The 14245-nt window shown below is 51.7% G+C and overlaps 5 protein-coding genes across 5 annotated transcripts; 2 read left to right on the top strand and 3 right to left on the bottom strand.

Annotated features, from left to right (window-relative positions):
• Positions 1 to 497: 497 nt before the first annotated feature.
• Positions 498 to 3512, bottom strand: N7532_012057 (uncharacterized protein; the record flags this gene model as incomplete). Its single annotated transcript, XM_056624548.1, has 1 exon — positions 498 to 3512. One exon carries the CDS (start codon positions 3510 to 3512, stop codon positions 498 to 500), a length of 3015 nt encoding a protein of 1004 aa, XP_056469536.1.
• Positions 3513 to 4493: 981 nt separating this feature from the next.
• On the top strand, positions 4494 to 5346 carry N7532_012056 (40S ribosomal protein uS13; the record flags this gene model as incomplete). The annotated part of the gene is made up of 3 exons (XM_056624547.1): positions 4494 to 4497; positions 4621 to 4786; positions 5049 to 5346. 3 exons carry the CDS (start codon positions 4494 to 4496, stop codon positions 5344 to 5346), a joined length of 468 nt encoding a protein of 155 aa, XP_056469535.1.
• Positions 5347 to 6132: 786 nt separating this feature from the next.
• cp3 (carboxypeptidase C PRC1) lies at positions 6133 to 7888 on the bottom strand (the record flags this gene model as incomplete). Its single annotated transcript, XM_056624546.1, has 2 exons — positions 6133 to 7298; positions 7357 to 7888. 2 exons carry the CDS (start codon positions 7886 to 7888, stop codon positions 6133 to 6135), a joined length of 1698 nt encoding a protein of 565 aa, XP_056469534.1.
• A 606-nt stretch (positions 7889 to 8494) lies between these two features.
• Positions 8495 to 9601, top strand: N7532_012054 (guanine nucleotide exchange factor SDO1; the record flags this gene model as incomplete). The annotated part of the gene is made up of 2 exons (XM_056624545.1): positions 8495 to 8561; positions 8643 to 9601. 2 exons carry the CDS (start codon positions 8495 to 8497, stop codon positions 9599 to 9601), a joined length of 1026 nt encoding a protein of 341 aa, XP_056469533.1.
• Positions 9602 to 10204: 603 nt separating this feature from the next.
• N7532_012053 (tryptophan synthase) lies at positions 10205 to 11737 on the bottom strand (the record flags this gene model as incomplete). Its single annotated transcript, XM_056624544.1, has 1 exon — positions 10205 to 11737. The coding sequence occupies one exon, from the start codon at positions 11735 to 11737 to the stop codon at positions 10205 to 10207; it is 1533 nt and encodes a 510-aa protein (XP_056469532.1).
• Positions 11738 to 14245: the final 2508 nt, after the last annotated feature.

Below are 14245 nucleotides of genomic sequence, written 5' to 3'. Positions count from 1 at the left end.
GGAGGTGACACAAGTGCAGTTACCCCGGAATACGTGCAATACCAGGAATACCTGGGGGGTCTCGCGCTGACGGGTATCCCCGCGCGCGCTGTCTAATGGCTGGGTGCTGATTGGCGGGGCCTTCAGAACTTGGGACACTGGTGGGTCTATTGGGGTCCGCCAGGTATTCCCGTGTTTTGGTTACCCTGCTATACTGTGTACTATATCGTACTATACCCTACGGAATGTACTAGAATGTATTACTAGTGTGGTCGAGGTTGCATTGCTAGGGTTGCGGAGAATGAAAAATAATCATAAGGTCACAAGAGGCAGAAGCACACTACTAGTAACACCTACCACAGTCTCAATAACTTGAACGAACGCCCTCGATCAAGAATCAAAACAGAAATCAGTCACAAATTCAAACGAACCCAGTACAAGGGCGAGTCCAACACCAAGCAGCCGTTCTTCGATAAAACCACTGTATATAAGTCCATTCTAACACGGGCACATACTCCTTATCTCAAAGGCCCTGGTCGTCGTAGGGGTCGTAGGGGTTTGTTCCTCTGATCCTCCACCTCGTCGTCCGAATCCCGGGAAACGCTCTTTTGGACTGAAACAGCGCTTTGGGGAGGATTTTGAGAAAGTGTAGACGATCCAGGCTGCGTAGGCCGGAAATGTGTCGACTCCATATAGTCTGTAGGTAATGTCGATGGCGCAGGTTGCATAGTCGGTTCAAGCCGGCCAGGTCTTGTGACCGTTTCTGTTCTCCAAACCCTGCTCGCTGGAGTCGAACGATCTTTGGGTGCGGTCTCCTTCTTCGCGACTCCAGTTGGGTGTAGTCTGGGACGGCTCCAGTAAAAGTTCGGATCTGCCGACATGCCCGTCATGTGGATGTCGGAATCCCGCCGTCGCGCAATCGCAACCTGAACTTTTCCCCCACGAGCCTCAGGGGAGTGGCTCGGGCTAAAGTTCACCCAATCTGTCCACATCTCCTGCATCCGCTCCTCTTGCTCTCGCTGGGTCTGTGCCAGGTCTCGCTCGGCCTGTTCCAGTGCCGCTTGCTGTGCGGCTGTTGGAACGTCGGGAAGCTCAGTCGGGCCCCAGGTGGCCATCTCCTGCTCCACTTCTGGTGGACCGAGTGCCCATTTCTGGGGGTTATCAAAGAATTGACCCGGCCCAGTGAGCATAGAGGGAAAGACATTCTCGGCCTGGGGCAAGGGGTATTCGGGGGCCGCCGGCGGGACATTTTGCGGTAGAGGCTGTCCGGCCACGGCTTGAAACAAATTTGGGATCAGCGGGTGGTGCGGATTCACCGTCATCAAAGAAAAGAGGTTCTGTGTGACATTGCCTCGAAGTGGGTCAAGCATGAGGTGGAGTGATGGGTCGGGGCGTTGAATATTGAAATGCCTTTCACCAAACACTGGCAGCCGTGGATTCGTAAAGCCTCTGCGCGGCCTGGGATCCTCCCAGTTGGCTTTGTGTCCCTCGAGAGCAGGCTTGCCCTGGGTCAGATTCCTCATCATATGGGTGACTTGCTTCCCCACCAGGTCCAACAGGGGCTGCGGAGGATCCAAAACTCGCTCGTAGATCAGGAAAGGAGGAGTCTCCTGTATCCACTCCGGAGGAACACGTTCAGGACTTGCCGCAGGGACGGATCCAATGATCACCCCTGATAATAGGAGGGGGTCGTAGACGCTCAAAGTGGCAGGGTCGGCTCCATCACGCTGAGTTTCGCTCCAAAAGACTCGTAAACGCTCTTCACGGTAATAGACACCTCCAAGCCACCGGTACTTGGCAGTCTGTAGCTTGTTGTTCTCATCTCGAAATTCAAAAGAGACTTCTTTCGTATGTTCTCGAAGCGCAGTGTTCTCATGCATTGTCAACACCAACCTCGGCGGAAGCCGCAACATCGTCCGCTCAACCACGCGGCCAGTCCCGACAGATCCCTGGCAAATCGGGCAATCAAATTTAGATTCCATTCCGAATTTACGGGCGATCAGCTCAGATGGAGTGACCCCATTTCGATCGCTGTCCTTCCAGGGAGGCAGAACGCAGGTCCCGATCATGTCGAGGCTATCGTTGTATGGTCTGTGTTCACAGTCGCAGTAATGTTGGCGATCTTGAAACAAGTATTGAAACTGCGCAAAATTCCTCGTAAGCTTGGCCCACACAGCCCATGGAGGAAGGGCCTGACCCATTCCAAGAGCAGGATACGCCAGGTGTAGTTGTCGGAAGAAGGAATCGCGAAGCTCCTTGGACATTTCGCGGCTCAGGACATCCCAGTTCATATTGGTGGCCTCAATAAAGGAATTCTCAACATCGTCATAGAGATCAGCTCTGTTCTCATCGCGGTCAATCTGGGTACAGCCGACTTCAGTAAGCATGCCAATGACAATGACGGTGTCAACGGCAGCAGAATCTGGGGACCCCACAGGGCCTCGACCCCGGTATAAGCACTCATGTCCCAAGATAGGGTCCAATTGAAGCGACGTAGGATTCACCATCACCCGAGAATAAGCAGGATACAGGCCTACTTGAACCGTATCCCAGGCATCTTCACGTTTGGCAATTCGGGTAGGAGCGGGTCCACGAGCCGGAGCCTTAGGGTCTCGCTCGAGCTCGTGGTACGTGAGTTTCAACAGAGCCTTCACCATTGCGTCCCTCACTTGGGGCTGAGTAGAGTGTTTCATTTTGGGAAGAGGAGGGAAATGTGCTGAGGGAGGGTTGCCATCGGCTAGTGCTGGATGTGTACTTGGTTGTGAAGGATCCGCGGCATGTGGTGGATTCTCCCCCACTACCACGAAGGGGTTTCCGGAAGGATCGGTCAGAGGAGCCCATGGGTCATCTGGAAGCTGATTTCTGTAAAGTGGGAAGAGAAATTGTCGGATATGGCTTGCGGGGATTTCATTTTGCGTTGGACCCATTAACGGTACAGGCCTTGGCGGGACGTATGGCGGGTTGTATCTCCTGTTAGGATGCAATAGAGGAGGCAGGTTAGGATGCTGGATGCTAACGGGCATTGGAAGATTCAAAGGCCTCCGCTCGTTTTCCTCATACCGAGATTGGGTGATTTTCCGACGCTGTGCCTCGCTCCTATGCCCTGTTCTCCAATCTCTCGGTAGGCTCGGATCATACGCATACTTTTTGTCCCACCCCAAAAGACGTGGTCCAGCATCGCGTTTGAGATCAAAGAGCTCAGAAAAGGTTCTAGGACGGTATTCTGGCTTCATATGGTAGAAAACCTTGAACAGAGCTTTCACAAGAACCTCCTTGGTTTCCTCTTTTCCTCCCTGGGAGTATACAAAGCCCCAACAATGGTGTTTTACCAGGGTTCGCAACACCTCCCTGCTCAAGGCCCTATCGTTGAATATCGTGCGCCATGTCCGATTCAGAATGACTTTGGCGGTATCGGGAGGATCTTCAAGTATGGTTATGTCGTAGAACGGCGATGGCGCATATGGGACTTCATAATCATCAGCCTTTGGAAAATCATGTGGAATAACCAGCCGGCCCGCGGAACTGGCGGCCATGGTTGTGACAGATTTCGGTGCCAAATTCAGATGTAATGGGACTGTCAGGGTCCTTCCGCTTGGTAAATGAGCACTCAAGAATGCTTTCATTCAGGAGAGACCCTGAGGGGCAGCTGGGGTTTTCAGCTCCTCTTGAACCTCGAGTGAACTGGACCTTCCCGGTCAACACGGTCGAGGACAAAGAAAGTACTCGAAAAGGCATGACCCAGATAATGACAAGATGTTAGTCTCGAATATAAGTCATGACCCTCTGTGCTTTGTTCACCATAGCCTCGGCGGTTCTCTTTGATGCGAAATGCTACACTATTATTTAAACGTATCGCGGCGATGCTGAATGAACACTTTTTGAAAGAGCAAAATCGACTTTGTGTAAGGCATTAATTCTCTCGTCATCATCAGATTCAGCAGTCGGTAATTTGAGTGTTTGGGCGGGCTAGTAGCAGATTGATGCTTAGATTGGACGTGTTGCAAGGCCTCGATGTCACGAGAGTAAGGCGCGAACCTAATAACTTCACCTGTGACAGGTCTCAACCTGCAGGTAGAAAGCCACAGTAGCCAAAAGGAAATCCATCTTTCTTAATGGATCCATTCTCAAAGGAATTCCCGAAAGACAAAAAATGAAATCGAGAATTCAATCAAAGTCAGGTCCTGCTCCACTTGAAGGATGTTGAAGGATCAAGTAAAATACCGGTAACCGCTGCGAACAATTTTTGGTGGTATTACCATTGGGTGGCCCACCCGCTTGGGAACTACGTTATTTGAGCAGTACAGTCAGGTGATCTGCACCGAGATTTGTATCACCTGATCTGCTAGCCCTTTATGGTCTAGCCTTCATCAAGCGAGCCCTTTATTGGGCTATTCCATTTTAGGCTAGCGTCCCAATTACCCGATCCCACAACGGAAGCAAAGTCGCTCGAGACTTCCTCTCCTCCATCCCTCTGTCGACAACCCATCGCGAGCTCATCGCGCCCATCGCCCATCATGTGTACGTTGGCCTCCCTACGAGTTATTCGAAATCGCCTCATTCCAACGAGGCTCGAATCCGTGTAATCGCGGTGAATTTCGACCAAGAATTTCCCAGGCTAATGTGTCGACCTTTCTCGAACAGCGCTCGTGTCCGGCGAGAAGACAAACTTCCAGTACATCTTGCGTCTTCTGAACACCAACGTTGATGGCAAGCAGAAGGTCGTCTACGCCTTGACCCAGATCAAGGGTGTTGGTCGCCGCTACTCCAACCTTGTCTGCAAGAAGGCCGATGTCGACCTGAGCAAGCGGTACGTTTCGACTTTACAATATACACCTACACACAACCTGCAATGTCTTGGAGATATCGAAATAAAAGTGGACGGAAATATGTTGCTGGGGATATTCGACAATCGTTGTTTGGACGGCTCCTTGCTTTGTCGAAATGATTGTGCGAAGACGGGATGATTTATGGGGGCAATTTTCAGTCGACTCTGAGACGTTGCAGGAGTGCCTGGGGAATTCTTGATCAAACCAAACCCACAGATATACTGACAAATTCTCTTTTTACAGCGCTGGTGAGCTGACCACCGAAGAGCTTGAGCGTATCGTCACTATCCTCCAGAGCCCGACCCAGTACAAGATCCCGACGTGGTTCCTGAACAGACAGCGTGACATCACCGACGGCAAGGACTTCCAGGTCGTCTCCAACAGCCTGGACAGCAAGCTCCGTGAGGACCTTGAGCGCCTCAAGAAGATCCGCTCCCACCGCGGTCTCCGTCACTACTGGGGCCTTCGCGTCCGTGGCCAGCACACCAAGACCACTGGTCGCCGTGGCCGCACCGTCGGTGTCAGCAAGAAGAAGGGCTAAACCATTGTTGTCGTTTTACGGGGGATTATGGAGGGATTCCTTTATTGTCGGTGTTTTATGGGCATCCGTGGGATCTTTTCCCCGCTGGACTGGATGTGCCAGTCCTGAAAATTGAAAATGAATCATACCAATTCAAAATGAACTGTCTCATGCGTACCTTCAGAGCCATGACTGGTGCCGTCTTCGAAAGGTCGGCTTGTTCAGCGTAGTTCTAGGCTAGCCCTATCAACTGTAGTCCCCTTGTCTGGGTTTCATAACCCTGGTTAATGCCACCCCACCCATCAGTGTGCCTTTCAGGTCATCATTAAACAATATTTGATCCCACTGTTAGTAGTGCGGCGACAACCTATGGCAGTTACTCGGGGCTGGTCCTTTTCCTACTCTTATCACACTAGAGCACAAAGTTCTTCGGTCGGATTGAGAGCTACATCCAGTGTGTAAGCACCAGCACTGGCAGTTGGCAAATTTATGTTCAATCTGAATCAACATTAGGTGTATATATTGATTGTAACCGCATGTAATCATTCGATCGGTATTAAACCTATTGTAACGTCCACTTCTACAATAATGTCATGATAAGGGTATCCGAAAGATGTTGATTCAAATGCCTAGGCACTATATACTTGGCATGAGCAACATTGTCTCAAAAGGTTGGCACGATACTACAACCTGCTGACCTGAAAACCCTCCTTGCGATAGATCTTGTATGCAAAATCGAACCAGAAAAGACACCCGAAATTAAACAAGACAATCAATGCAGTAGAGTTACAGCGATAAAGTGAGCTCTTAGAACCACTCTCCACCCAACCAGCGGTTGAAGAATTCGAGGCTGGACTCGGGCTGGTCCATGGGGACCATGTGGCCACCGCCGTAAAGACGCATGAAGGTGAAGTTGCCGTGAGACTTGACCTGACCGATCTTCTTGCCGGTGTGCTTGTTCTGTTCAATGACAAGGTCCTCCAGTTTAAGGCCAGCATACTCCTTCTGACCGGGCCACTCAAGCGCCTCGGTCCAAGCCTTGTTGCCGAGCCAGTTGCAGATAAAGTCAGCGTCGCCGGCGTAGATCAGGACCGGGATCTGCTCAAGGATGCCAGGGACCAGACGGTGATAGGGCTTCATCCAGTCACCGTTGAACAGGAAGTTACGGTTGATGTCAAAGTTACAGGAATCATAGCCGTCAACCTCGGCGCCAAGAGCTTCGCGCACATTGGCTTGGTTCAAGTACTCGCTGACGTAGCCCATGCCCTTGTAGCAGAGGTTGGACTCGTCCTCACACTTGCCACGAACATCATAGACGTTCTGGCCGGTACGCTGGTAAGGAGCCAGCAGAGCGTTGTTGCAGTAAATGGAGGCAGGGACACAGACCCAGGCACTCTCGCTGTTGTAGCAAGCCTCGATCATCTGCTGGCAGCGGGGCAAAGAGTTGTCCATGGACCGGCAGCTGCTCTCGTCCAGGACAGCAGGGTAACCACCTTCACCACAGGCCATGGGGCGGTAGTACTCGTACTGAGTCAGGCCGTCAGTCAGACCGTTACCGATGAGGACAGACTTGAGGTTGATGTTGCGCTTCTTGTGTGAGAGAATCTCAGAGGCAAAGACGGGAATATAGTGACCGGCATAGGACTCGCCGGCGATGTGGAAGTCCTGCTTGGAGTACTGAGGGAACTGCTTGAAGAACAGGGACAGGAGAGCATAGACATCCTTGCCTGCAGCGACAGTGTTGCTGACGGTACCGCCGCTGTAGGAATAACCAACGTTGACAGGCTGGTCGAGGAAGATCACCGAGGCATTGGAGTTCCACGAGTAATCATTGTAAACAGTCTTGATCTTGCTGTTGATGGAGCTGGGACCAAGCTCCATAAACAGGCCGGTCAGGGAGGAGCAGCCGGGACCACCGTTCAGCCAGAGAACAACGGGGTCATTCTTGGGGTCGTTGCGAGACTCGAAGAACCCTTGTGGATATTAGAACCAATCCAGAAGTTTAACTCGGACCGGGGTTGCGTAACTTACAGTAGAAAAGGTGCTTGTCGTTCTCGTTATCGTCCAGATAACCGCTGTACTGAGTGACATTGGGGTCGACGCCAAGAGAGCTAGGATCCACCTTCTTGACGCGGAGATCATAGGACTCCAGTTTGCCGTCGATCTCACGTTCCTTGGTACCGTCAGTACCGGTGACCCAGAGGCCTTGCACCTCCTCTCCACGGACGACATGGTCCCAGTGGGAATCAGGACGGCGGTTATGCTTCTTGGGCAGAGAAAGCATGGGGGCCTGCTCCATGCTGTTGGGGAAATGGTGTGCTACCTCCTCCCAGAGCTGGCGGGCCTCGCCGGAGAGAGACTTAAACTGGTCATGGAGGTTCTGCAGCGGCTTCGAGAGGTACTCGGAACCCTGCTTAAAGGCATCCTGGCCCTGCTTGAACAGGTCGGAGCCCTGCTGGGTCCAGTCCTCCACCTGCTCCCGCTGAGCGCCGATGACCTGCTGCAGGGGCGGGGAGGCTGCCGTAGCAGCTCCCACGAGCATAACGGTGGGAAGTACTCTCATATTGGCTGTGACTCAACAGAGAATGAAGGGAAAAAGGATGATATGGATAGCTTGTTAATGGGATGGCTTGGGGAAGCGGGTACCTGGGGCCTAGGCGGCAGTTCTTATCAGTAACCGTTCAGCATGGAGCACTCGGGTGCAGATTGAGGATCAATCCTGGACACTGAGAGATGGAACAACGTACAGGCACAGGAAACCCGAGGGATAGAGATGGACGTTAGGGGTCGATGCAGGAGGACCTGGAATCGAGAGAATGCGGAGGATTGAAGGGAACCTTGCGAGCGATGACGGCAACTTGGGATGGCGCCAAGACCGGCACCGGGTGGCACGCGCGATAGAGGGGGTTGCAGCCAATCAAATGGAGTCAGGTGACCTGCGGGTCCATCTCGCTGAAATCGGAAATTGCTGAGTCATCGCGACGGACCTGCCGAAACCTGCACATCCCACATAGCGTCATTGCTTCGATCGTCTTTTATCGTTTTGTTTTGACGCGTCTTGCACTGTGAACAGCCCTGGAGATACCCAAAGATACCCTTGCTGTCTCGCGTTGGTTCATTTTTTCCCTCTACGATCTGCAAGACCGCTTCATAGCGGCGTCATCACACCATGCCGATCAACCAGCCTTCCAACCAAATCAAGTTTACCAATGTGTCGATTGTACGGCTAAAAAAGGGTATGTATTGGATATCGATATGCCAGTCGACTGCCCGTTCAGCTGCAATATACAGCAAGCTAATTTTATTTCCGTTATTAGGCAAGAAGCGATTCGAGCTAGCCTGCTACAAAAACAAACTGTTAGAATACCGATCCGGCGCAGAAAAAGACCTCGACAATGTCCTGCAAGTCCCGACAGTCTTTTTGTCCGTGTCAAAAGCCCAAACGGCTCCTTCAGCAGAACTCAACAAGGCCTTCGGCGCCGATACACCCCGCGACGAAATCCTCCAAGAAATCCTGCGCAAAGGCGAAGTGCAAGTTGGTGAGCGCGAACGAAAGGATATCCTGGAGCGTGTGGAGAAGGAAGTATTGGATATTGTGTCGGGCCGTTTAGTCGACCCGAACACCAAGCGAGTGTATACATCGGGAATGATCTCCAAAGCGCTGGATCAACTCAGCTCAGCAAGCGGCCAACAACAACAGCAACAGCCGGCAGGCGATGCAAGTGGAGCAGGAGATGAGAAGCCAGCGCAGCCAAAGAAGCCGCTATGGACTGGTGTTTCTGCCACCCGGTCCGCAAAAAGTCAGGCGCTCGATGCTATGAAGGCGCTCATTGCCTGGCAGCCTATCCCGGTCATGCGTGCACGAATGCGGCTCCGCGTCACCTGTCCAGTATCGCTTCTGAAGCAATCAGTCAAGGCTGCACCCAGTGCTGCCTCTAGCAAGGAAAAAGAAACCTCATCCGGCAACCCGAAAACCAATAAAAAGAACAAGAAGGGGACAAAGAAGTCTGGCAAGGGCGGCGATGATTCCGATATTGAGGCCGGTGGCTCTGATGCAGAGGCCGCAACCGCTCCTAAGGTGCCGAGTACGGTGAAAGACAAAATCCTCAACTACATCGAGTCCGTGGAATCACAGGAAATAAGCGGTGACGAGTGGGAGGTTGTCGGGTTCGCGGAACCGGGGGCGTTCAAAGGGCTCAATGACTTCGTGGGCAACGAAACCCGCGGACGCGGACGAGTGGAGGTGCTGGACATGTCGGTGACGCATGAGGATTGATTTACCTGGGATCTGCATAGACTTCACCAGGGACCATGTCTCCATGACGACCTTGCAAATGACTTGACGAACCGCTAGAAAAGCAAAAAGCGCTTATGTTGAAATAAGTTTCAATAGCGCCGGACAAAAACTATTGTCTATCCAGCATCTTGGAACTATCGATTGGCTGTGAGGCCCTCAAGTTATAGACTTCATGTCGTACGAACGCAGTGTAGTGTGACTACTCGAGATCGGGGAGAGCCTCGGCGATCTACATATTAGACAGGCCTAGGGAACGCACAGGCGCTTGTAAATCACATATAAATGGGTTTTTGACTTGGAAGGTATCACACAAAATACACTAGTGTACTACTTGTAAGTCTGAGAATTGAGCATATAAACAGTTAATGGTACAAAAGGACAACGTGGACAGGCTGGACAAGTATGACCCGAATCCAGACACTGGAGAATCACATAGAAGGCAGGAGGGGGTATTCTAAAACAGTCGCTAGCATCAAATCAAGGCATATCAAAAAGAAACTGGGGCCAGAAAGGGAAAAAGTGACCGGGAAAATGAGGACAGGAAATTAGGGCAAGCTTGGACAAGGCGGCACGGCGGGGAGGTCAAACATCCAACCTCGCATGCATCCCAATGCCATCGGCCCCCGTCACCATCAGAACCACATTCTTGCCAGGCCCCAGCTCCCTCGCTAAGGCCATGGCCGTATTTACCGCGTGACTCGAGTCCAGCCCAGACACGATCCCCTCGTGCTGGTGCAGACTTTTGAACCCGTCCAGGGCGTCCGCGTCGGTCGCCGTCCGGATTTCAATCCGCCCAATGCTCTTCCAATGAGCCACCTCGGGCCCCACTGTCGAAATGTTCATGTCTGGCGAGATTGAGTGAGAGTCGATGATCTGCCCGTCTTCATTCTGAAGCATCAACGTTCGCGAACCCTGGAGAACACCCATTGAGCCCTCGGTCAACGCAGCCGCCTGGGAACCCTCCACTCCGACCAAGCGAATGCCAGATAAGTCGAGAAAAGGCCTGAAGAGTCCAACCGCGCCGCAGCCACTGCCAACGGCGGTGACGACAGCATCCGGCCGGCACCCGGCTGCCTCGTGCATCTGGACTGCGACCTCCTCACCGAGGAGCGCCTGGAACGTGCGAGTCAGGGTTGGCAGGGGACTAGGACCCACCGGGCCTCCCATCAGGTAATACACGGTCTCATAGTTGCAGACCGAATAGCGTAGTGCTTCGGTGATTGCAGCACGCAGCGAGCCCATGCCAGAAGGAGTACGTGCGGTCAGGATCTTTGCCCCGAGCATCTTCATCTCGAGGACATCTTCTTCCTGCGCGTGTGCGTCATCTTCGCCCATTATAATCACGCATCGCAGCCCAAAACGCGCACACATTGCCGCGGTGAAGCTACCATGTTTGGCTGCCGCACAGTCAGTGACGACTTCAGTACGGCCCATTCGACGTGCCAGCAGGAGCTGGCCGATGACATTGCGGGCCTTGTGGCTGCCGTAATCATTCAGATCCTCTCTTTTGAGCCAGATATTGGCCCCCTTCGCGGTATCTGTTAGTTTGCTGGCCAACATCAACGGCGTATACTGCGGGCGCTGGAAAGTGGCGTACTCCGCCCAGAAGGAGGGGTCTGAGACGGCGGCTTCAAAGACCGAGGTCAGCTCGTGAAGGAATCCCATGATAGATTCCGGAACGAACTGGCCCCCGAAGGTGCCATAGCCACCAAATGCTATTTGTGGCGGTCTCAACGAGCCATCCGGCTGCAGCATCGGGATATACGGTGTACCGTTATCCCAAGATGGAATGGTGTCTAGGCTGACTACCGCTTCGGGCGACAAGGAGGAGGTTTGAGTGGTTGCAGAAGTGGCAGCGGTGACCAGGGTCTCTGCATCTGAAGCGAGGGTATAGTTACGGGTGCTGGTTGTACTGTACGTGGGAGAAACCGGGCGTGCCGTTGCCGTTGCTGCATTTTGCTCTCGTGTCCCGGGTGCTGGACGATGGGTCGAGGTAGTGGACTTTCGGAGTGAGGTGAGGCGAATGACGCTCTTTGTGGTGTTGAATGTTGAATCTGTCCCGTCGAGATCTTTAGGCAAGGAAAAGCAAAGGAGGCGTTGCAGAGACCGAAACATAATGAGAACCATGCCTTTATAGCAGGCACATAAAAGGTCTCGGAGTGTTTGGCAACTGCCAGTGTCAATCAGGCTCTGTATACTTCAAAGATCAAATGCCAAAAAGTGGGCTCAAGGAACACTTTGTACTTTTCGCCGACTGGGGGAAAGCCACATGTAATATATGGGATGATTCATGCTGGCGAGAAGAGGTTAAGCGATGAGTGCCCACGTGGGGAAGGCCTAAGGTAAATCGGCTTAAATACGGTGTGCTGGCAATACAAATGTACGTAGCTCACACTAATTGACCCCAATTGGGGAGGAATCTCTTGTCCGTACTCACGGTTCTCGTAGCCTGTGTCCAGGTTGAGCGTGGCTGGCTCCACTTGTCCCTGGTCCTTCGGGCTGTGCTTGGCTGGTGGCTCTGTTCCTTTGATTATTACTGTATTATTTTAACCTCAAAACATACAAAAATCGGATAAATGTCTCTTCGGTGCAATTTCGTGATCATAATGTTGCCTTGTCCACGAGTTCGCAGCCCATTACTATACTCACATAATATCGAGGGGCGATGCTCATAAATCCAGTCGCTAGGCAGCTGCGAATCATTAAGACACGACGGTACATGTGAGCTATTAGCATATTGGCATTTTCCGTATGCACTAGGATCAAATAATGTGTGTCAAGTCAGCTCTTACTGGGTGTAATTTTCGGCCCACTTACTCGCCCCGTCAGATCAATAGCTTGCCTTATTACAGAAATGAGGGAGGCAATATTGCGGTGAGGTTTTCGTCCAGTAATATAATGCTGGAGCCCGGATAAAGATCAATAGATCGGTGCAACCCGTTGTTCTGATCCGGCCCTGTGTACCATTGACGACAATGGACATCCTTGCCACCCTCACGAAGAACGTTCATCGGATTGTCCTCAGCTCATTGTTTAAGTGCTTGTCAAAAAATGTAGAATTTTTCTTGTCTAGGCTCTGATAAGTAAATTTTACTTTTGTTGATGGATTTTCTCTCAAATGTGCTGTTTCCTGGTCTACATACGAGCTGCAGGATTGCCGGTGGATGCTTATCGAGAATTTAGCCTCATCCAGGAACTTTTCTAAGAAGGAAAACTGCTGTTTTGTCATTGCCGTGGAGGTTCCAAGTGGCTTACGCTGCCTCATGAAGTAGCCGCCAACGCCACCGGCGATAATATGGCTGCGTGGTCACAGGGGTTGAATTAGGCAAGAGACCCCGAGAGTTGGCATCTAGTGGATGCCTGATTGAATACGATATGTGATAACAACTGGGACATGTTTACATTCGATTCCTAATATCCTAAGAAAACAATTTTTACAATACTGCCCAAAATTTTGTTCTAAAATGAACATAAACACGTTCTACGTTGAAGGTTCATGGAAGCCAGGGGGTGGGGGTTCTCAACGGCCTTTCCTTCTGGCACTCCCCACAGATTTCCAGTGGAGACAGAGGATGATTAAACGTGCTCGGCCATGAATTTGATTAAAACAATTATGTGATAGATCACTATTTCAACGGTAGCTAACTACTCGATGGTCGAAACCAATTTTGGGTCGCCGTCAAATTTCCAATGCACGCTAATGCAGGCCTTGCGAGATGAATTTTTGGCACAGAAATCACCGCATAGAATCCGAAGATAGCCGAAAGGTATCCGCACTAGATCAGGTCCCGGTTCCAGGTGCAATTCCAGAAGGTCTGAGGGTGCCAGGTACCTCATCTCACATGATGGTGGCGGGCTGTCATTAGGCCTCCTCTGCGGGGCGTTGACACAGGCACCTCGTCCACTTCACGAGTGGCAAGGAATTGGCGCAGAGGCTGTTGTTCAGGATCCTTGTCGCGAGTCGCGGAGATTTACCCCAGTCCACTGAGGAATGCAGCGTTCCGTCGATATCAAAGACATTTGTTTCAGGGGCGCGCTTGGGAAAAAAGAAACCCGACTGCCCTGTCTTTGTCTGGGGTATAAGTACTGGCCCGAGTCCCGTTCATTCTCACGTCAAACTCGACAGCCTCGTTCCACATTTCCACGTGTCCCGTCAGTTTTATTCGAAATGCAATGTGTCGCGTTCTCCCCGCTGAACGTGGGCGTCTCGGATCTGGCTTACGCCGTTGATTTGAAATTCTTGCTATGGCTTTCCTTCAAGATCAATCAGAAGCTCTTGCAGCATGCCTTTCAACAAAGTGACTATTAGAAAGAGTAGGTTCTCTCTGCATCTTGCGTGTGCGAACCATCTTTGCTTGGAACCTAAACTTCTCAGTCTCTCTCCGGGGCTATCTCGGGTCTATGTCCCCTATTCCACCTCACACAAATCTATTCCGGCTCACCTCACACGCATTATCCAACACCACACTATCGAAATTTCGGTCATTGCCGCTCAGACTTCGATTGTGACCTACGGCAGTTGGAGTTTTGTTTTATTTCTTTTCCTTTTTTCTTTTCAAGATACCCACAAGCATCGATCTTTACTCAGGCTCTACACTGTTTACTGTTCAACTGGCGACAATA

Source organism: Penicillium argentinense (genome assembly GCF_028826775.1).
Source record: "Penicillium argentinense strain IBT 30761 chromosome Unknown utg000011l_segment0_segment0, whole genome shotgun sequence".
NCBI lineage: Eukaryota > Fungi > Ascomycota > Eurotiomycetes > Eurotiales > Aspergillaceae > Penicillium > Penicillium argentinense.
The sequence above is the reverse complement of the archived record's forward strand: the minus strand, read 5'-3'. Positions and strand labels throughout refer to the sequence as shown.